We start from the raw sequence: 23,802 nt of genomic DNA, 5'->3' as shown, positions 1-23,802 counted from the left end.
GATTCAAGTTGTATTCCCGTGCAACGCTCACCACTTTCTCACGCGCATCAAGCTTCGTTATTATTGCCACTCGTTTCAAATGAAATGGCTTGCCTCTTCCTTGCAACTCCCTCAATAGAAGCCTTTAGCTTTTTACCAACCATATTCAATATTGGATGCATGAGATATTTAATGATACAAATGAAAAAGGAGATACTGGAGATACATTCACGCACTTCTGCATTGCAACGAAGAAGAAGGTAGATGCTGGGTGAGCTGAGCTCTCACAGCGCCAGGCGTCCGTATTAGCGGCGGAAAGAAGTACTACTCCGAAAAAGGCGCGAAATACAAAATTGGACTTGCGAACATTTTTGGACTTAAACGCAATTTGCAGACATGTTCGTATGTACCGTTGTTCGTAAGTTGAATGTTCGTAAGTAGGGGAGCGTCTGTATATCTATTCATATGAAGATTACTTGCATGCGTTTATAGTTTTATTCTATTTCTTTTTTTCTTTATATCGAGCTCTTTCATTATCTTGGCACTGTATAACAATATATTTCTTCTATATTTTTAACACAACCCTCGAAGTCCCTTGGCGGGAGGTGCGACCTCCACCTATTTCTGCTTTCCAGGCAGATAGGCCGACACACAGCCTTTTATCCTGCTGTATACTTTTATACATCAATCCGACACACCGAGAGAAGCCTTCCCGACACACAGGGAAGAGTATACGCAACTTTTTACTGAGTATAAGTTGCACAGAGCCAAATGAGACACACTTAAGAGGAATATATCTCATCACATTTTCTGAACCGCTTTATCCTCAGGGTCGTGGGGGGTGCTGGAGCCTATCCCAGGTGACTGGGCCAGAGGCGGGGGACACCATAAATCAGTGGCCAGCCGATCGCTGACTGAATCGAGTGTATGGCTTATATGCGCATAAAAACACGACATTTACGAAACTGCAAGTTGACGACGATGACATGATGACGTCACGACAAAATGACGCAAGACAATGCGGACGATTATTTCAAAATAAAGAAAATATAAACAGATAAAATGATAAACAAAATGTATTTTGATGTCTATGAATATAATTCAAGGAAAAAATAAACCGTATCTTGCATAAAACATGAAAAACTCACGTTCCTGTCACTGCTCGCTCGGGGCACGGCCATCTTAGAACGTTAAACATGCTCAGACTGGCCAGACGTGAGTACACTTACTTGTGTCTGCTATTGATCACTTGGGGCGCTGCCATCTTAACCGTAGGTACGTGCTTTGACCATAGCGTACCATACCATGTCAGCACATCAATAATCAAGACGAGAGCGAGAGCAAGCCTTGAGAGCGAGAGAGCGTTAGAGCGAGAGAGAGAGAGAGACTTGACGGTTGCGCTCGTAATATAACAAACTTCTAAGTTTAACTTAAATGAACTTAGATTATTTTACACAAATTTAACACAATTTTACTCGTATCTCAAATTCCTCACATGTTGGGGCATTCGTATGTCAAGGTATTACTGTCACCTCTAGAGCCAGCCCTTGTTGATGTGTTGGAATTTTTTTTACAAAATCTTGCAGTGCAGGAGGGGCTTTGCACCCATTAACCATTGTGCCATTTGAAAATAGAGTTTGCTCGGAGAACTGGACGGCAGAGACCCTCAGTGAAGGGGGATTTTTTTCAGAAATGCGAGCCCCGGGCGACGTTACGGTGAACGCTGTTGTTCTAAAACTAAAGAGAAAGTTTTATTTCCCCCCCAAACAATTATGGCAATAACGATAAAGAACGAGGTCTTTGAAAAATCGTCTAGAAACTTTCAATATGGCTCACGTTTGAAGCAAAGAGTCCCAGAGATTGATCATCGGCTGCTCTCTGCCCTCACTGGATGACATTGCCAGCACTCGCTACATTGTTAGGGACCCATACCACCCTGGTCACAATCTGTTCCAGCTGCTGCCCTCTGGCAGACGCTACAGGTCTCACAAAGCACAGACAAATACTTAGGGACAGTTTTTTCCCACAGCCATCAGGACTCTGAACTTGCGTTAGGACAACACACAATCCCTTCTGTGCAATAACTTCGGGGTGTGCAATAACAATGTGCAATATCTTAGATTGTGGAATATTTTAGAATTTACTTTTCCAGGACATGACTTTTTATATTTTTATATTACTTATTTATGTTTTTTTTACTGAGAAAACACACTTTGTGGAGTAGCACGACCAATTTCGTTATACACAGCTGTGTATGATGACAATAAAGGCTTTTGATATGATGACAACACGGTCATAGCCATGGAATATTGCAATCCTCTTGACAGTTTCATGTCCTTGACAAAAGCATATTTGTACCAAAAAAAAACAGTACTCACAACCAATGTTCCCTCTAATTTTTCGTTGGTCTGAGCAGAAAGTCAACCTCCCTGAGGGCACTGAGTACCAGTGTGAGCGACATCATCGGTACTCGGATGATTCGCCTAAAGACGTTTTCGCCGACGGACGTTTGACAGACGGGCAGGTCGCCGAATGGACGTTCCGCCGAACGTTCATTCGGCCGAACGTTCATTCGGCCGAACGGAGGTTTCGCCGAAACGGGATTTGGGCGCTCGCCCCGCCCCCGGATCGTGTGTGTACAAGTTTTTCAACCTCGGCCCGCGGGCCATATACGGCCCGTTAGGGTTTTTAATCCGGCCCGCCGCCGGTGTTGTCCAAATTATAGTAAAAATCAATGTTAGTCTACCATCAATGGCAGCCCGGGAATAAGCACTCTTGGGCGGGCATGGCAGTCCGGGAATAAGCACTCTTGGGCGGGCAGATGTAGCAGAACCGAGCCGTAAAATGACAGCAATCGGGTCAAATCCATCCTAAAACAGCATTTAATGATTAAATACAAATACTGGAGCTCTTTGGACATTAGAACCGAGCCCAGGGAAGTGAATTCCTCGGTAAAATGTCGTGATGATATCGCGATGGAGGCAAAAAAACGTCTATATACGTCCATTCGCCAAACGACTCAAAATGCTCTCAAATTCGGTCAAATCCAGCCGAAAACAGCATTTAATGATTAAATACAAATACTGGAGCTCTTTGGACATTAGAACCGAGCCCAGGGAAGTGAATTCCTCGGTAAAATGTCGCGATGGAGGCAAAAAAATGTCCATATACGTCCATTCGCCAAACGGCTCAAAATGCTCTCAAATTCGGTCAAATCCAGCTGAAAACAGCGTTTAATGATTAAATACAAATACTAGTATTTGTATTTAATCATTAAACTAACAAATACTAGTATTTGTATTTAATCATTAAACGCTGTTTGAACGAACGTTCATTCGGCGACCTGTCCGTCTGTCAAACGTCCGTCGGCGAAACGTCTTTAGGCAAATCATCCGGTCACGACATCATCATTGCTCGCTATGGGCACACCAGTATCACACCTGCCACAAGCAGGTGCATGTCAATGTTCCCTCTAATTTTTCATGTAAAACATGCTGTAAAACACGAAAAACATAAGTGGACAGAGATACTGCCACTGGCTGCCGCTTAAACGGCGCCATCATGGGGAAAGGGGTAAAAAAAATAATTTAAAAAATCCGATTTTTTTTTTTTTACTGCGCGCCATATGATTGCTGCTGCGCAGAGAAGACGAGAGTAGTGCGCAATTGCGCACGCGCGCAGCTTAGAGGGGACATTGCTCACAACTCCCCATCACCATCTTCTTTGTGCGCTGTAAACTTCTCACAAAAACTCATCCTGAAAAGCTCCCCTACGGCGCCTCCTGAAGATTCCATCGATGATCCAACGCCTCTCGAATCTGACGAAAAAGACTTGGACTAAAGCTCCCAATATCATGTTCTTTTTATTTAAATTAAGCAGAGAGGAACTTTTTTCACTGTGAGTGCAGTACTTATAGTATTTAAATTTTATATATATAGAGATTGTATTTCGATATTAATACATTACAGTCATTACAGCCCTATTTGTTTTTAACTAACTGATCCAAGTGGTTTAATGCTTACCAAATTGATTGCCCATTGCTATTTTGTCATGTGACTTGTGACCGCTCAGATCGCTTAGAGTCTAGTGGGATTGGCTCCAGCTCAATTTCAAACCTATGGAGACCAAAATGAAATGCAGATTTATATTATTTTACAATTAAACCAACTTTCTGTACAGGTCCCAGGTGCGTCACAGAAGTTTGGAGGCAAAGGGGGTTGTGCAACAAACTGCAGGAGGTCAAAGCAGAGCCTCCAGCAAAAAGTAATCCACACACCACACCAAAAATGACGTGCGTTATTTGTGTGTAATGATACATTGATGTCAAACAAAACATGGATTTGTTAAGCATTGATACAATAAAATAAATAAAAATGCAAAACATTGATGTTTTAGCTATACTCTTCAGTTAAAAAGAATATTTAATTGTCTCGATAGAAAATTGTCATAAATTTGTGAATAAATATTTTATCGTTGTCCAAAGAATAAATATTGTATTCTCATAAAATTGGTTATTTAAACCACGTTCTTTTGGCAGCCCCCCATACACTTGGCTTTAAAATCCCTGGCTACAGACCCTCGGAGTTTGACAAAAAAATGCTGCTGTGGTCAGGACGCTACAATACAGCTGACCAGATCCCTGAGCTGGTATCGTAAGTGAATTCATTCAATTTGTCTGCATTTTGTCCACAAGTAGCATCAAAGGTTAGGAAAGAGGGCACAGTTAATTTTGTAATGATTATGACAAGCGAGCACAGATCTGTTTGATCGGCTGCTCTAATATGTCTCTGTGAAGTTGTCTGTGTTATTTTTTTGTAATTCATACAAGGGGAAACCACCAATTTTTAAGAATAATGAACAATGTTAGTTTTTGGCTCAGATTCTGTTTTACCACAACAGACTGATACAGTAAAGTTAAGTTCAGACTAGATAGCTTGTGCACACAGTCCCATTATTACTTGTTTGTACACATTAATTACATTATTGAATCTGGTCAGAGTATTAAAAATTACGAATCTCAACAGATCCATAACTGTTGAAATTGTGCAATAAAAATATTTGATATAAGTTTTCCTCTGTATAGTTGAAACCAAAGACACAGTTGAAGCCTAAGATTCTGCCAGAGGGCGTTAGACTCAGAAATGGAATGGAAAATAGTAGACTCGTTAACTTCAGTACAAGTCGGAATGCAATATTGTAAGTGGGTCAGAGAAGTTAAAAAGTCCTGAAAAAAATGATTGAAGTTGAAACTGGAGGCAGAATCACCATGACACGGCATAAGTGAGTGAGAAAAAGAAACAACGCCCAATCTGAAAAACTAATCATTTATCACCTTTAAAAGGGGGAAAAAAAGAAAAAGATTGTTTTTTTACTAGTGCACTTTTCTTGATGCTGAAGGCAACAATGCGTGCTACAGCGTTGTTTTCTTGTTGTTGTTCTAATTTCATTGTTAAAATATTTTCATTGGCAAATTGTCATTTGTCACTTAGTCACAGCAGTGTTAAGTGAGAATTTTTTATCAAAACAACAAAATTCTTACCGGCTGGTCCACATTAAGCTCCCTGCTTAGTCGGGGGAAAAATAGAGGCTCATATCAAGAGTGTTAATGCTGGAGCAACTTAATACACCCCATCTATTAATCATTTTTCTGATAAAAATATTTAATTTATTGCGGAAAAAAACAAAAACACTCGCTGCCAGTGCAGTAAACTAAACAGATGAGGGCGTAGTATGCGAAAAGCCTACCTTCTGCCACATCTTCTGCCTTCTGCCGGTAACTGACTCTGACTTCCTGGCCAACTGCGAAATTAAAACTGTTTTTCTTTGTGTTTGGATGGTAGTTTTCCATGGTATTTAATTCCTTCTTAAAATAATTTTATTAAAAAAGGAGTACAGATTGTGGCTCAATGAAGTCCAATCTATCAAATTCATTAAAGTATTCCCTGAAGCAGCAGTGGGCAATTCGTCCACAAAGCCCCGCAGTGGGTGCTTGTTTTTAGTCCAACAAAACGACACCTTTTCACCAATCCAGTGTCTTACAAGGATAATCACTTCATTGTAGTCATGTGCTGCCTCTTTCAGCAGAAATCTCATTGGTTAAACTGTCTCTCCGCATCGGTTGGAACAAAGACTAGGACCTACTGCGGTGATTTCTGGAATAATTGCTCAACCGTGCTCTGAGGTGATATTGGGGCTTTAATGTTCAAATATGATTTTTTTTTAAAAAGTCCCTTTTTATCTGGCTTTGCAGACCACTGTTTTCACCTTCTCACCATAGTGTTCATAAGTGAAATGCATTTGTTAGATCACTGTGCACCATGATTTGAGCAAAAACACAAAACAATTATAACAAATTATGTCACAAACATCCACAAGGCCGATAGCTCCTGTAATTTCCAGACTGTAAAGCGCACCGGACTATGAGGCAAGCTGCCCAAATTTCACAAAAAAGAAAAAGCCATACGGTATCTCACAAAAGTGAGGACACCCCTCTCATTTCTGCATTTTTTTAACTACCGTATTTTGTTGCATATTGACCACCTCCACGTATAAGCCGTACCCTAAAATTGCCTTAAAATAGTTGAATTTGGCGATTTCTCTCATATAAGACGCCCCCTGATTCACAATTTTTTTTAAAATAGGCAGTACAAATATGTTACTTTGAAGGGAAAATCTTAAGAAAAATCATCACACGTGGTATTTCTGAGATACTGTCTCAATCGAAAGGATAGTCTGCTGGATTGCACATATCGAAAGGGTGTTGCCTGCATGTGGAAAAATTCAAAAAGGAAGTCACGTTAGCAGCACAACCAGGAAGTGTTTCCGAGTCTCTGGATGCAATAATAGCATGAGATACACATTACGCATGTATCAAGGCTGATTTTTTTAATGATCGACCGCAAGACCTTCGATCAGCCTTAACAACTATTGGGATGTGCTTACATGGTAAACACTACGAACAGATGTATCAAGGCTACTTGCGTCTGGCCAGTCAGAACACATTTAACTACCGGTATAAGGTAAGATGGCGGCACCCTGAGCGAGCAAAGGCAGGCAGAAGTAAGTGAGTTTTTTCACGTTTTATGCAAGATACGTTTTTTTCTTCTTGAATTTCATTCATAAACGTCAAAATAAATGTTTAGCGTGTTGTCTGTTTATCTTTTCTTTGGATCAAAATTAATGTTTAGCGTGTTGTCTGTTTATCTTTTCTCTGGATCAAAATAAATGGCCGTACCGGCTGCATTGTCTTGCATTATGGCATTTCGTCTGTGTCACCTTGCAGTTTCGTGCATGTCAAATCTAATTTGTGCACATATAAGCCGTACCCTTGATGCAGGCATCATTTTTCAGTTACAATTATGGCTTATATGCAAGCAAATATGTTACTAGTATATATATCCAGAGCCGCCTCTACCTACTGAGGAGTCTACGATCCTTTGGAGTGTGCAGGACACTGCTGAGGACTTTCTACGACACTGTGGTGGCATCTACAGTGTTTTATGCAGTGCTCGGTTGGGGATGCGGTAGCATGGAGAGGGACAGGAACAGGCTGAATAAGCTGGTCAGGAGGGCCAGCTCTGTTCTGGGCTGTACTTTGGACTCTGTGGAGGAAGTGGGAGAGCGGAGGATGCTGACCAGGATGATGTCCATCATGGACAGCACCTCCCACCCCCTGCATGAGTCTGTGGAGTCTCTCCGAAGCTCTTTCAGCAATAGACTGCTGCACCCTCATTGCAGGAAGGAGCGCTTCCGCAGATCCTTCCTCCCATCAGCTCTCAGGCTCTTTAACAAAAAAATGGCTGTGTTAAGACCTACCTAATGCATGCATGTGCATCTATATGTATATGTGTGTGTGTATATGTATATATATATATATATATATATATATATATATATATATATATATATATATATATATATATATATATATATATATATATATATATATATATATATATTTTCCCCCTGGTTGCACTGCTTCCAGATGTGTGTTTTTATTTTTATATTGAAGCATTTAACCAATCACATTTCAGCCATTATCTGTTGCCAGATCAGATCTGCCTCAAAGCCTGCACAATCAGTTCTTGCGGGCTCTGCTGCATTAAACTAGACTGTTGGTTTTAACCAATCAGATTTCGAGTTGGCAACCCCACAATGATTTTTCATAGGCGTTAGCATTTTGCTGGCTGGGACATGTCATTGCTTTCACAAACTATGATTGGCTAGTAGGCGGGCCAAAGCAGGACCTGAGGCAGCCGAGATCGCAAACTCCACCCACTATGGCCGACGGAAGCAAAAACAAATTGATTCTGTTTGCTCACAAAGCTATTTTCCAGACGGACTTTTCCAGGAAAAAAATGGACATTATTAAGAAAGGGCGGTCAACTCCGAAGCTAGCAAGCCTTTTATAGCCGGGAAAATGGTGTGTGGGGCACTTTCAGCGCGCTAACTTAGCTCCACAAGCAAATAGTATATTGTTGTGTTGATTTAATGCTATTTTCAAAACGGACTATGCCGGAAATATGACAGGACAGGCTCAACTTTCATCATTAGCTTCGATGGCGATAGGAAAGAAGGAAGAAAGAAAGGAGGATGGATATTGTGTAAAAAGGATTTTTGGTGAGTAAATATGGCTATATTCCTAAATAATATTTCAATTGTGGGCCAAGTTCTGATATCTGAAAAGCTCCAGTGTTTGTATTTAATCACAAAATGCTGCTAGGAAGTGGATTTTACCCCAGTTTAATTTTTGGCGTTTCACCATTGACGTCCATCGCTGTCTTTTCCCGGGAAAAATCACCCCCCTGGCCTGGTTCTAATGTCTCAAAAGCTCCATTATTTGTATTCAATCAATCAATGATTCTAGGAAGTGGATTTTACCTAATTTTAGTGCATTTTTTGTCATTTCACGTATGGACGTATCGACGTTCATCGCTGTCTTTTTACCGGGGAAATGACACTCCGGGCCCGGTTCTGATGTCTAAAAAGCTCCAGTATTTGTATTTAATCAATAAATGCTGTTTTCGGCTGGATTTTACCCCATTTTCGGGTAATGTTTGCCCGTACGCCATTGACGTTCATCGCTGTCTTTTCCCGGGAAAATCACCCCCTGGCCTGGTTTTAATGTCTGAAAAGCTCCTTTAACCTGATTGCTGTCATTTCACGTCTCGGTTCTGCTACATCTGCCCGCCCAAGAGTGCTTATTCCCGGGCTGACATGCCCGCCCAAGAGTGCTTATTCCCGGGCTGCCATTGACGGTAGACTAATAAATTGAGAGTGATGAGCGGCAAAGGGAAATGAATCATTGATTTTTACTATAATTTGGACAACGCCGGCGGCGGGCCGGATTAAAAATCCTAACGGGCCGTATATGGCCCACGGGCCGAGGTTGAAAAACTTGTACACACACGATCCGGTGGCGGGGCAAGCGCGCGAATCCCGTTTCGCCGAAACCTCCGTCCGGCCGAACCTGCGTTCGGCCGAATGACCGTTCGGTTGAATGTCCATTCGGCGACCTGTCCATCTGTCAAACGTCCGTCGGCGAAACGTCTTTAGGCGAATCATACTATACTATCCCTCCTCTTGAGGCATTGCTCCTCCCATGGCTCAATTTGGCAATCACTTCAAACAGTGATCGTGGGACGCATGGCTTGTTTTCTACTGCATAGAGACCGTTCTTGTGTTGAGTGGCTCCTCCTGTTTCCCATTGTAGCTTCTCTTTTTCTGGTTGTTTATTTTAACCCTTTGTAAGAAGGTTTAGTCTCAATTGAAACGCTTTCACCCTTTTTTTCTTATATGGAGACAATAAAACCAATGTAAAAAAGTTCTTTCTTTTTTATGTAGTCAGCCAGATTAGCCTCATCATGCAGTTCCAATCGTGTAGGAAATAATGGTAATTTGCATGGTAACACAATTTGTATGGTGACACAATTTGGGTGCCATTATCACTATAAATCAATGGTTCTTTGGAATTTCATATCATGCACTGTCTTTGTTTTGTTTTTTGTTTTCTTCTCAGTGCTCCCAAATTCCCCATTTCGCAGAGTAGATTATTTGTTCCTCCACTTCAAGTTTAACATTTGGAGTACTGCTGCTGCATTTTCATCAAAAATTTCATTTGACAAAATATATATATATTTTTTTCCATAATTTGTCGCTGCCATCCCTAAAAAAGGGCTTATTGGCGATTTCAGAAATTGATTTCAAATTTCCAATCCTTTTCCACCTTGATAGCTGATCAATTGATTATATCTTGGTGGTTGGCCAATCAGAAACACAAAAAGACAAACAACCATTCACGCTCACACTCATAATCAGACATCAGTGGTCTGCAATTTTTTCATCACTAGTGGAGAGCGCCATCCCCAGTCTGGGGCTTCTTGGCAGCTAACCACCTTTTGCTGTCCTATTAGCAATAATCATTCCCAAAGGAAATAGGTCAACGTCATTTGGTTGACATCAATTGTTCGATGCTTATGCAATCCGTATATCATTAATATTCTAATAGTCATTAATATTTACCATGCCAAAGCATATTTCACCTGTTCGGGGCAAAACAAGAAATGTTTCACGTGCACTGAAAAACATTCCATGCCTCTTCCGCCCTAGGGAAATCATGCCTATCCTAAATCAATTATTTTATCTAAACCAGCCAGGTACAATTTACTTAATAATTTGGATGAATGCCATTTCTGCATTATTTTTTTCAAGTTTGATATAATTAACAACCAAATAATTCTTAATACTTAATGTCTAATTCGCAAATCACCCCTATATTGCTAACGCACCCAAGGGTAGATAAAATCACTGGCTGAGTTGCTCCTGCAACCAACTTGTCTAACCCCCACCAAAAAGACGTGTTTATTTAAGATAAGAGCCATTTTCTGTAGCTCACTGTTATCACAATTATGTCGTCAACGTACGGGGTGGAGGCTTCATATTTGGGGTGGCGTTCCACTTCTAGTTGCAATAATCTTTTCTTCATGCTTACAAAACTCTTTTCTATTCACTTACAAAACTTTTCTATTCACTAACCAAAATATTTTCTATTTACTTACCAAAAATCTTTTCTACGTTCATCAAACCTTCCACATCCCTCAAATTGGGACAGAAACCATGCCTCTCCACCCATCGCGGCAGACACAGGCAACCCCCACACTACGCATCCGCACATACCCCACATCTGGCAACCCTCCGATCTCCATTCTGCAGTCTGGCAACAAACCCATCTCCCTTGTCACTTTCCAATCCATATTAATCACTTACTTAATAGTTTAAACAACAATTCTATTCAAAATTTACCAAATTGATCTCAATACTTCGTGATTCACCCAATATTTCTGAACACACCAAGATCAGATAAGTCCCTGACTTTGTCTCTTAGCGGAGTCCTTGACTCTATTCTTGTTCTACCTACGTTGGTCCCAGACCACAAACTATAAGGTTCTACGTACGTTGGTCCCAGACCACAAACTTTAATGTTCTACGTACGTTGTCCCAGACCACAAACTATTATGTTCTACGTAAGTTGTTCCCAGACCACAAACATTCAATACTACCGCAGTGATAATACTTATTCAAATTATCACACTTCACGGAGACAGAAATCAAAGGGTGAACTCACGATCTTTCTCGTTCTGAACCTGCCCTAGTTCGGGGAACCCGTCACCAGATCACCGGAGCGGCGAGGGAACAGCCGTCGGGTTTACCCTTTCAATGGAGGAATGGAGGATGCTGTCGACAGTCTTAATTTGCCCTTCGTCGTGCTCCGTCGCCGCTCTGGCAATTGTTGGCGTGTTGGGTCCGGGGTATCGGCACCAAACTGATAGATCTGTAAAACAACTTCAGGAGCAGGTTAAGAAAGAGGGAGACCAATTTCAAGGAGATAAGTTTATTACCAGACTACTGGATGGGGAGAACTCGAACGACTGCGAACGCACAGCCTATTTGCCGCGACTCTCTCCGAACGAACAGTTTGTGCATCTATTTATATGTGAAAACATGATGCTGCACAGAGAAGATAACAGAAACAGGGTGTGGGCTGATACACCCAAACAACTGTAGAGCTGATGTCTCAACATGGACTTGACATTTTTCATTACTCACACCAAACTGATGCAATACTAACAAGCAATTGCAAATAGTGAGTCAGCATATCTTACAGTAAGACTCCTCAATATATCTCTTAATAAATATATGGGTAGAATAGATCATTTTGATTTGATAATTTCTTCAGTATATCAACAATAATCATATCAGTCCTGAAACCCCATATCGGTCGATCTCTAATATTAAAGGCATTTTAGTATTGTTCCTTGCTAACATGTTAAATCAACTGATTTATATAGTGGTAGAGGCAGGCGTAAAGCAGTGGCAACACTAGGTTTATGTTGTGACGACAATAGCTGGCGTTTTCAGACCAAAACAGTTTCTATGCAGATTCAGCACTCGCTTGTTCTCAGCTTCCGCCCATGTGTTCAGCACTTATTTTCAAACAGATTTCATTTATTTAGAGGGAAATCATCCATTAGAGTTTACAGATTCACTAAGCAGCATAACGTCACTGCTTTCCAAATTACCTGCATTTTGTGTCTTGTACCACAGGTTTGAAATGCTTAACACTGCCAGAAACAGAGTGCGAGTGAAAGCTTGCTACATAATGATGATAGCCACAATAGGGGGCTGCTTGTTGATGGTCGTCCTGGGCAAACGGGTGAGTGTTGTTTTCTTCCCAATATTGGTGTTTTTGTTCCAAATCGGGCATAATCTCCAAATTTCAATTCTTTATAGTAATCCGTCGATTATCGCGATTAATGTAGACCAGACATGGCTGCGATAAACGAAAAACCGCCAAGTAGGGTCACCCCTATTTATTTAAAAAATAAAATAAAGTAAAATATTTCTGTGCTGAGTCCTGGTAGCATGCGGGGGACAGGGCAGGGGCTTCCACTTGCCAGTTTCAGCGTGGATTTTCACATTTTTAGGAACTTACAAAAAAATTTTAAAAAAAAAAATTCCCCCAGAAAAAAATCCACGATCTAGTAAAGACACATAAATTGAAGCTGCGATATTCGAGGGATTACTGTATTCCCTTTATTGTAAGTCCCACTATCATATATTTTTAGACACTACTAAAATGGTTAAATTGTGTCAAAGAGTATGAACTTTTTCAGAACTTCAACAGATCCATAACTATTGAATTTAGGGAATGTAATATTTTCTTACTTGATATCAAGGTGTTTCCCCATTTTATGTAAATGTTTTGAAAACGGCGCAAAAATCTAAAACTGGTTACAGGGCTGCAAACTACCGTATTTTCACAACTATAAGGCACGCATAAAAGTCTAAAATGTTCTCCAAAATAGACAGGGCGCCTTATAATGCAGAGCACCCTGTGTGAGCCCCGAGCGGCGCCGGCGATCGCGGCCGAGCGAGCTCCGGAGCCTGACTGAGCACTACCTGCGAAGACGCTTTTTATATAGAGAGAAGGCGGACGTTGGTGGGGAAAGGCTTGGGAGGGGGTGTGAGGGAGAAGACGCTAAAGCCACGCACGCCCCCACAAGGTTCCTATATATACTACTAGTGTGGGCATGTCCACTATGCATGTGCTCAATTGCAAAACGAAGAATGAATACTTCTACAAAGAGGCATGCTTACAAAGCACAGTTCAAGCTTCTAACCATCGATCATGCAGTGGATCATGGGAACAGAGCAGCGGCGAGGAAATTCAACATCAACAAATCTATGGTTCGCAAAATGGAGAAAGCAGAAGGAGCTTCGCCAAGTCAACAAGAGGAAGCTGAGTTTCTGTGGGAACAAGGCAAGGTGGCCCGACTTGGAAGATCAACTGGAGCGGTGGATTCTTGGTCTAAGAGCAGCTGGGAGAAACGTCTCCACAGTCACCATTCGACTGAGGGCAAAAGCGCTCGCGGAAGAATTGAAAATTGAACATTTCGAAGGAGGACCGTCGTGGTGCTTTCGTTTTATGAAACGGCACCATCTGGCGATTAGAGTGAGGACAACCGTGGTGCAGCAACTTCCGGCGGACTACATTGACAAGCTAGCCGTTTTCCGCACCTACTGCACCAAGCTGATGCGATACGAACAACGGGGCACGAGAAGTCGGCTTTTACTGACGTTCTCGCTTGCCATGCTAATGGGCAGAAGCTACCACCAATGGTGATCTTCAAGCGAAAGACTGCCTAAAGGAAAGTTTCCAGCCGGCGCCATTGTGAAGGCGAATCCAGAGGGCTGGGTGGACGAGGAGAAAATGAGAGACTGGCTACGTGAGGTGCATGTCAAGCGACCAGATGGATTTTTTCACGGCTCGCCGTCTGTTTTGATTTGCGACTCCATGCGTTCTCATCTCACAGCAACGGTGAAAAACCAGGTCATGAAAATGAACTCGGAGCTTGCCGTCATTCCCGGAGGCTTGACCAAAAATTACAGCCGCTGGACATCGGCATCAACCGGGCTTTCAAATCAAAGTTACGAGCGGCGTGGGAGCAGTGGATGATCGCTGGCGAACACAGCTTCACGAAAAGTGGCAGGCAGCGCCGGGCTTCTTGCGCTACGATTTGTGAATGGATTGTGGCCGCCTGGGCGAACATGTCTGGTTGTTCGAGCTTTTGCCAAAGCCGGCATCATTTCTAAGGAGCCACATGGAAATGACGGTGACTCTGAGAACGAAGAGAGGGGACCCGGCTTTTTGGAAGGCTCGTTTGGGCAATTGTTTAATTCGGACACAGAAGATGAGGAGTCTGAGGGATTCGTAGGTGATGATGACTTGAGTAAGTTGTAAAATGTCCAAATAAAGTACTACCGAACTCAGTTTTGCTTCCGTTGCCTTTTTAAAACGTGTTTTTAGCGTGCAGGTGTAGCGTGCAAGAACTATATTTCCCAGCAGTCACTGTGCACCGGAACCCGGAAATAGGCTGCTTCCGGTAGCCGGCGCTATTGCGTTTCGATGTTCATCCATATATAATATATAATATATGTGCGTCCAATAAAATGGTGCATGCTTTGTGTGTCTAAAATACAGAAATAGCACTCGTTACTGACACTGCGGCTTAAAATACGATGCGCCGTATAGTCGTGAAAATACGGTACTCTGGAATTTCAGGAGTTTCTCTGGAAATGCAACGCAAACTCCGGAAATCCAAAATATTTTCACAATTTATTTTTTTAAGCAACCATTTCGGAAAAGTACCAAATTTCCAATATAAATGTCTCAAAATTCACACCATCGCTGCAGCTTCTGCCATTTGATTCAACTGCACTGTAAAGCGAAAGAATTTGGTAACAAGAGTGCATTGTGAATCATCCGAGTTACAAGTTCTGACGAATGATTTGTCTTGTGCGACTGCAGCGTGTTAATCGATTCAGAATCGATTACACGGGTAGCCTTTATCGCTTTAACATTTACGTTTTTGTTTTTGTTCATAAGGGAAGTAAGTATTATTTAGGCTAAACCACCAGTGTTTTGTTTTGAAACAAATCCTATCTTTTCCGGGGGTTTTTCTAAAGGAAGTAGGAGTACTACACAGCACTGGTAAGTCTTATCAATATGCTTGCTCGGGTTAAGTGCAAAATGGATCGCAATTTGGATGAAACCTAGACACTCGCAGAAGTTCATTGGTTCATATTCGACGAAATATCCCATGGTGAAGCTGTCTCCAAAAGGACTTACATTTGCACATTGCACAACATGCAAGTGCGACTTCAGCGTGACACATGTCGGAATTACCGACTGTAAAACGCACGCAGAAGGACCCAAAATATCAGGAATCAAAATATAAACATGGCACGACTTTGTCGGAGAATACACTAGGAATCAAAATATAACAAGGCACGACCGAGTCGGCGACTGAATTATAAATATTCCGGTGTCAAGAATCTCAACGAGGTGTAGGGGTTGCAAGGCGGCAAGCAAGTGTAAGGGATACTTTGCAATATTCCGGCAAAGGCTGGTTGTGGCAGGCGTCCATAAATGCCTGCGGGATTCATCAGTTGCAGATGTGTTGACCCCGCCCACCTTGTGGCCTATTCTGAAACACAACTGTTACCGTGGCAACAGAACATGACAGTACCCCCCCTCAACGGACGCCCCCTGGAGGACCACCTGGTTTTGTAGGATGGACAGAGTGAAACCTCGCCAAGAGCGACAGGTCGCAGATCCAGGAACGCTCCTCAGGGCCATACCCCTTTCCATTGGCCAGATACCGCAACCCCCTGACCCGCCTACGGGAGTCAAGAATGGCCCATACGGCATACACGGGGCCACCATCAACCAGACGAGGGGGAGGGGGAGGAAGAGGCGCAGGTGAAGGGTTCAGAGGACAGGAGGACACCGGCTTGAGCAGGGAGAAATGGAACACCGGATGAACCCTCATGGAACCGAGAAGCTTGGGTCTGACGGCCACCAGGTTCACGATCTTATCGACCAAGAAGGGATCCACAACCTTCGGACCCAGTTTCCCGGTGGGCCAAGGAAGGCGCAAATCCCATGTGAACAGCCAGACCATCTGGCCAGGACGATAGGCTGGGGCAGGCTTCCTATGACGGTTGGCAATAGCGCGGTTGCGGGCTGCCGTGTGAACTAGCGTGGCCCGAGTGTTCCTCCAGACCTTGTGGACCCGTCGAAGGTCTGGATCTGGATCGACGGCACCACCACCTCAGCCTCCTGGCTCGGAAAGAGCGGTGGCTGGAAATAGTACGAACACATGAAGGGCAACCTTCCAGTGGCCGAGCAGACCAGGGTATTGTGTGCATATTCGATCCACGGGAGGTGCGAGGACCAGGAGCCCGGGTTCCGTAAACACACGCTGCCTCTAGCTCCTGGTTGGTCCTTTCTGTCTGCTCGTTGGACTGTGGATGATAGCCGGACGAGCGGCTAGTAGTAGCTCTGAGGGCCTTGCAAAACGCCTCCCAGACACGGGAGATAAACTGGGGCCCTCTGTCTGACACGAGGTCACACGGGAGACTATGAATCCTGAATACGTGGGTTATAAATAGGTCGGCAGTCTCCAGGGCTGAGGGTAACTTTGGGGGCGCAATGAAGTGCGCCATCTTCGAGAAGCGGTCGACCACCGTCAGAATGGCACTATGTCCCCTGGAGCGGGGAAGGCCAACGACAAAGTCCAGTGCGATGTGGGACCACGGGTTGGATGGGCTGGGTAATGGACAGAGTCGTCCCGCTGGAGCCTGACGCCCAGACTTGGAACGGGCACAAACTGAACAGGCCGAGACATAGTCCATAACGTCCTTGCGTAGGCCCGGGCACCAAAAGCGCTGAGATATTAGGAAAATTGTTTGAGATACACCCGGGTGGCAGGCAAACTTGGACGGGTGGCCCCACTTAAGCACCTCGGTGCGTAGAGCATCTGGCACGAACAGCTTCCCAGCGGGGCCGCCCTCAGGTACTGCAACTTCTTGTAGTGCCCCTTGAACCAGCTGTTCGACCTCCCACCTCAGTGAGCCCACAATCAGATTCCCATCCACCAGTTTGTGGAGCATTGACAGGGCATCAGGTTTTGTGTTCTTCGAGCCAGGGCGAAACGTGATTGCAAAATTGAAGTGTGCCAGGAACAACGCCCAACGAGCCTGGCGTGGGTTAAGGCGCTTGGCGGTTCGGAGGTATCCAAGTTCTTGTGGTCCGTGAGGATCTGGAAAGCCGCCTCTGCCCCCTCCAACCGGTGCCTCCACTCCCCCAGCGCCTGAACAACGGCTAACAGCTCCCGGTCACCGACGTCATAATTGGCCTCAGCCGGGCTGAGGCGGTGGGCGTAGAATGCGCAGGGGTGCAGGCTCTGGTCGACCGGGGACCTCTGGGACAGGACTGCCCCCACCCTGGAGCTCGACGCATCCACCTCGACGACAAAAGGTAGAGCAGTGTCAACATGAATGATCACCGGGGCATTCGTGAATGCGCGTTTTAGACCCACAAACGCGACCTCGGCCACCGTAGACCATATAAATGGGCTTTTATCGGAGGTCAACCTGGTAAGAGGTTCAGCCCTCGTACTATAATTATGGTCAAACCGCCTGTAGAAGTTTGCAAACCCAAGGAATCTTTGGAGGAATTTGTGGGACTTGGGAGTCGGTCACTCCACCACCGCCCTGATCTTGGCGGATCTCAGCAAAGCTGGCCCTTCTCAACAATAAAGCCCAAAAACTGAAGGGACTCAGTGCAAATCACACTTCTCGGCCTTAACAAAAAACGTATTCTCCAGTAGACGCCTCAAAACCAATTGGACTTATTGATGATGTTCTTGCAAATTCTGTGAAAAAATTAGAATGTCGTCCAGGTAAACGAAACAAAAAACATCCAACATCGTATGTCGATATTCTCGTAACTCGGCCGAACGTTTCCCATTGAAATGAACTAAAAAACAAATTAATTCGTTCCAACCCTCTGAAAAAACGAAAAACAGGATATTGGATTGGATTTTTTTTCTTCTAATTTGCCATCTATTAAGAAAGTAACACATAACTAGTGGTTTAATATTACTAAAATGTGTTTAATAGAACTAAAATTGGACGGATTTCGCGGAGGGTAGAGAGAGAGGGACATAGAGGGGGGCGGGGGTGTGGCGGGCGGAGGAGACTTTTTGCACCGGTGAATCCTAATACAGTGGTACCTCGACATACGAGCGTAATCCGTTCCGAGACTGAGATCGTATGACGAGGTTCTCGTAACTCGAGCGGACGTTTCCCATTGAAATGAATGGAAAAAAAAATAATTCGTTCCAGCCCTCTGAAAAAACACCAAAAACAGGATATTGGATTGGAAAAATGTTTTATTTCTTCTAATTCCCCATCTATTAACAAAGTAACACATAACTAGTGGTTTAATAGAAATAAAGTGTTTAATCTAACTAAAATTGGGCGGATTTCGCCGAGGGGAGAGGGGCACAAAAGGGGTGGGGGGCTTCGTTTTTTTTTCCACACAACGCACTCGTAAACAGAACAAACACTCCACCCTCACGTTCGCTATCGATGGGCTGTTTGCTGTCGTACTATTCCCTTCAAAATATTCCGAAAATGATGCACACAAATGTCCTCACAATCGGATAACGCACGACCACTTGCCAACGAGCAGCAGTCTTTTATCAGCGATCGCTCCACTGCTCATGGGAGCTTCGGGGGCGCTGGCTAGCGGCTCCTTTTAGCTTGTAGCATCTGTGGTCGCATCCCCTCGAACGGCGCCTATGATAGAGTTGCTACCGTGGTTGCTATTGCGGGGAGTTGCGAGCCAGTGCCCCTGATGTTCTTATGAGCAGCCAACGAGCAGCAGTCTTTTATCAGCGATCGCTCCGCTGCTCATGGGAGCTTCGGGGGCGCTGGCTAGCGGCTCCTTTTAACTTGTAGCATCTGTGTTCGCATCCCCTCGAACGGCGCCTATGATAGAGTTGCTACCGGGGATGCTGTTGCGAGCCAGTGCCCCTGATGTTCTTATGAGCAGCCAACGAGCAGCAGTCTTTTATCAGCGATCGCTCCGCTGCTCATGGGAGCTTCTGGGGCGCTGGCTAGCGGCTCCTTTTAGCTTGTAGCATCTGTGTTCGCATCCCCTCGAACGGCGCCTATGATGGAGTTGCTACCAGGGGTGCTGTTGCGAGCCAGTGCCCCTGATGTTCTTATGAGCAGCCAACGAGAAGTAATATAATACTCCTCGTATTAGATAAAAATAACAGGAAATGCAGCAGCTGAGCTTACCTACGTATTGATTGTGGGTAAAGTTTTATTCTGAGTGCCTTTGCCTGTCGGTGTTGTGTGCACGAGTATACTTCAATACCCAGAAAGCCCTCTTTTCCCCGCGCATGCGCGTTGTGCGTTTCCTGGTCTGAATAACTCATCCGGTGCTCGTAAATATTGTTATACACGTAAGATATGCAAAAAAAATGCCATGGCCACCTGGCTTGGTCGCATCACGAAATTTTGACCGCATCACGGGCGAATTATTCGATCGAAATTTCCCTCGTAAGACGAGCATTTTGTATGACGAGCGGTCGTATGACGAGGTACCACTGTATAACATGAACAAATTTAAATGAACTTGGATTACGATGCAGACACACTCAAAAATAAGTTTAATCTAACCTTACACTAAACATAATTCTAATTTTGTTTTACATTTTTATACCTTTCTTCTCCCGGCCGGGTTGGCTCTGTTAACCCTCCACAGTGACTTTCACTATCGATGGGCTGTTTGCTTTTGTATTCCCTTCAAAATATTCAGAAAATGATGCACACAAATGTCCTCACAATAGGATAACGCACGACCATTTGCCAACGAGAAGTGATATATACTCCTCGCTACGCCATTCGCGCTGAGTGACAGGAAAAAAAACACTGAAAAAATGCAACGCTCCACCCAGTGCTCGTAGATATCTGTTATACACGAAAGAGATGCGGCAAAAAAGACAGTGCGCTAAGATCATAAACAGCCTCTCATGTCTTGGCCACCTGGCTTTCTCGTCTCTCGAAATTTGTCTCGTATCTCGAGATAATTATTTGCTTGAAATTTTACTCGTATCTCGAATTGCTCATATGTCGGGGTGCTCATATGTCAAGGTACCACTGTATACCGTATTTACTCTCATATAAGCCGCACCCTGAAAGTTGCGTTGAGATTTTTGAATTTTACAATTTCCACGTATAAGTAATATACAGTACAGACGCTCCCCTACTTACGAACATTCAAGTTACGAACAACGGTACGTACGAACATGTCTGCAAATTGCGTTTATGTCGAAAAATGTTCGTAAGTTCGATTTTGTATTGCGCGCCTTTTTCCGAGTAGTGCTTCTTTCCGCCGCTAATACCGACGCCTGGCGCTGTGAGAGCTCAGCTCACCCAGCATCCACCTTCCTCTGCCCAGTTCGTTGCAGTGCGGAAGTGCGTGAACGTATCTCCAGTGCGCAAAGAACCTTTTTCATTTTTATCATTAAATATCTCATGCATCCATTATTCAATATGGTTGGTGAAAAGCGAAAGGCTTCTAGTGAGGGAGGTGCAAGGAAGAGGGAAGCCATTTCATTTGAAACGAATGGCAATAATAAAGAAGCTTGATGCGCGTGAGAAAGTGGTGAGCGTGTCACGGGAATACAACTTGAATCGTTCGACCCTCAGGACCATTTATAAACATAAAGATTGAGCAGCAGGACCCAAATATTGAACGTTGCACAAAGTTTGCAAATCAATTGAATGATGCCATACAGTGCTACCGCATCATTTATGATGAAAAAAAAGAAGAAAACTGTGCAATCGTTATTAGATAGCCTCTTTCGGCCAGTTTCTAGTAAATCTCTCTCTCTCTCTCTAATATATGTATACAGTACTGTATGTATTCTCTCCATTTTATTAAATGTTTTTTTTTCAGTACAATCCAATGCTGGTTACTTATACAAGCCTTAAACATACAAATGCACTTATATAAACCTTCAATATACTTATATAGGCCTTAAACGTAAATTATGATACAAAATATACCACTGAATCAACTTACGAACGAATTCAACTTATGAACAATCGCTCGGAACGTAACTCGTTCGTAAGCAGGGGAGCGTCTGTAATACCTTGACATATGTCCCAACATACGAGAAATTTGAGGTACGAAGAAAATTCTGAGTATTTTTTTCCCTGAGATACAAGACAAATTTGACATATAGTAGAGTATATAGAGTGTACGATGCGGACGCTAGGTGGTCCTTTTCAAGCTACGCAATGATATTCATGACAAGAGGGAGTGGCGTCTTTAATATGGATAAAGGAGAAACAGTTAGTGGAATCTGCGAGTACTTGAAAGTAAAGCATGGAGCTGAGAAAGGGGATAGTTCAACGCCAGCCGAAACCTTGAAAGCGAGTCGTTGCTAACTCGGTAACTTTAAAAAAACGAACTGGTGATACACTCAGTTGTGAGGAAAAGGGGAACTTCTAGTTCCGACTCAAAAGCTGCTGCGGAATACATGAACACCTTTGCTTCAATTATAGCACAACAAGGTTGCATCCATTTTAAGTGTGAGTATAGTAAGCAAAGCTAATTTAAGTTAAATTTAAAGTTTGTTATGTTACGGAGGGGGCGGCGGCGTGAGTGGCTAGCATGTCGTCTCACAGCTCTGGGGTCCTGGGTTCAAATCCAGGTCGGTCCACATGTTCTCCCCGGGCCTCTATGGGTTTTCTCTGGTTACTCCGGTTTCCTCCCATATTCCAAAAACATGCATGGTAGGCTGATTGGAAACTAAATTGTCCCTCGTTACAACTGTGTGAATGCGGCTGGCCACCAATTCAGGGTGTCTCTGGCCCGAAGTCAGCTGGGATAGGCTCCAGCACCCTCCGTGAGCCTAAAGCGGTACAGAAAATGAATGAATGAATGTTATGTTACGTAGTGTAGCGAACCGAAGGTGTCAAGTCTCTCTCCTTCGCCGTTAGCCGCTACCATCTATCTCAAAGGTTAGAACTCCATAATACCATACTGTACACAATAATGTCACATTTTATTGCCGATCATACCCACTAGATAGGTATTTGTTACTTTGTGTGCGTAGATGGTGATTTTGAACAATTAAAAACATGTTTTTCCATTGTAATGTCCTATTTTTAGTTTTTTTTTCAGAGGGTGGGAACGGATTAATTTGTATTTAGTTATTTTATATGGGAAAAATTGATTTGAAATACGAGTAAATTGACATATGACCTCGGTTCCGGAATTTGTTAAGCTCCTATCTCAAAGTATTACTGTACTTAAATATTGATGTGCTTAGCATTGGGTTGAATCTCTTTGATTTTTCCTTTTCTTTTTAATTGCATCTATTTCAGGCGGCTGCGAGAAATGAGTCTCTGACGGGTCAGAACATGGAGCGGAAGGCAAAATGGAGAGAGGAGCGAGAGCAGGAAGCCACTATCTCTTTGCCCGATAAGGCTCAGTGATGTGAGATGAGCCTACTGGAGATTCATCTAAACCCTGGAAAATGGGGGGACAGAAGGATGAGAGTGAAATATATTTGAACTGAATGGAATGTTTTTTTTGTTCGAAACATGTAAAACAACTGTGTTAATCCCAGTAGTGGCCAGGAGTGCCATTTACTAAATTCCAAATGGAAAGTGTTACAATGTTGCTTTTCTTTGGTATGAATGAAAATCTCATCTCATCTCGTTTTCTGAACCGCTTTATCCTCATTAGGGCTGCGGTGGGTGCTGGAGCCAATCCCAGCTGTCTCCGGGCCATAGGCGGGGGACACCCTGAATCGGTGGCCAGCCGATCGCAGGGCACAAGGAGAAGGACAAACATGCACACTCACCCATACCTAGGGGCAATTTAGAGTGTCTAATCAGCCTACCATGCATGTTTTTGGAATGTGGGAGGAAACCAGATACCCGGAGGAAACCCACGCAGGCCTGGGGAGAACATGCAACTCCACACACGTGGACCGACCTGGACTTGAACCCAGGACCCTAGAGCTGTGAGGCCGACGCGCTAACCACTCGCACCACCGGGCCGCCCTATTGAATGAAAATCTTTTTTTTTAAATTAAAAAAAACTTGTGTCACCTGTAATGTACCCTCATAACACAAACAGGAAAAACAAATTGGGAAGATCTCTCCCCAATAAGATGGAAGAGCTATCTGCGTTCAACAGGCTGCAATGTGAGTATCGGGAGTGTTGTAATATGTGCTTCACCTCCCCCACTGGCCTCTCCGCTACTGTTGATCAGCTTAAGCTTAAGAAGATCAAGGCAAGGAAGGCTACCGGTCCTGATGATCAGCTCCAGACTACTTGTGGACTTCCTGTGTGTGGTTCCAGTTTTATGTACAGTGGTACCTCGA

The 23,802-nt window shown here is 43.7% G+C and overlaps 1 protein-coding gene across 1 annotated transcript in view; it reads left to right on the top strand.

Moving 5' to 3' along the window:
- fam162a (family with sequence similarity 162 member A) overlaps nucleotides 1-23,126 on the top strand; it is a 31,343-nt gene extending 8,217 nt beyond the window's left edge. The window contains exons 2-5 of the mRNA XM_077624867.1: nucleotides 4,159-4,242; nucleotides 4,517-4,631; nucleotides 12,583-12,691; nucleotides 22,795-23,126. Of these exons, the coding sequence (XP_077480993.1) occupies nucleotides 4,159-4,242; nucleotides 4,517-4,631; nucleotides 12,583-12,691; nucleotides 22,795-22,905 (419 nt within the window). The 3' untranslated portion in view covers nucleotides 22,906-23,126. The remainder of the gene's footprint in view (nucleotides 1-4,158; nucleotides 4,243-4,516; nucleotides 4,632-12,582; nucleotides 12,692-22,794) is intronic.
- Nucleotides 23,127-23,802: the final 676 nt, after the last annotated feature.

Source organism: Stigmatopora argus, chromosome 17 (genome assembly GCF_051989625.1).
Source record: "Stigmatopora argus isolate UIUO_Sarg chromosome 17, RoL_Sarg_1.0, whole genome shotgun sequence".
Taxonomy (NCBI): domain Eukaryota; kingdom Metazoa; phylum Chordata; class Actinopteri; order Syngnathiformes; family Syngnathidae; genus Stigmatopora; species Stigmatopora argus.
This window is presented reverse-complemented; position numbering and strand designations above follow the sequence as displayed.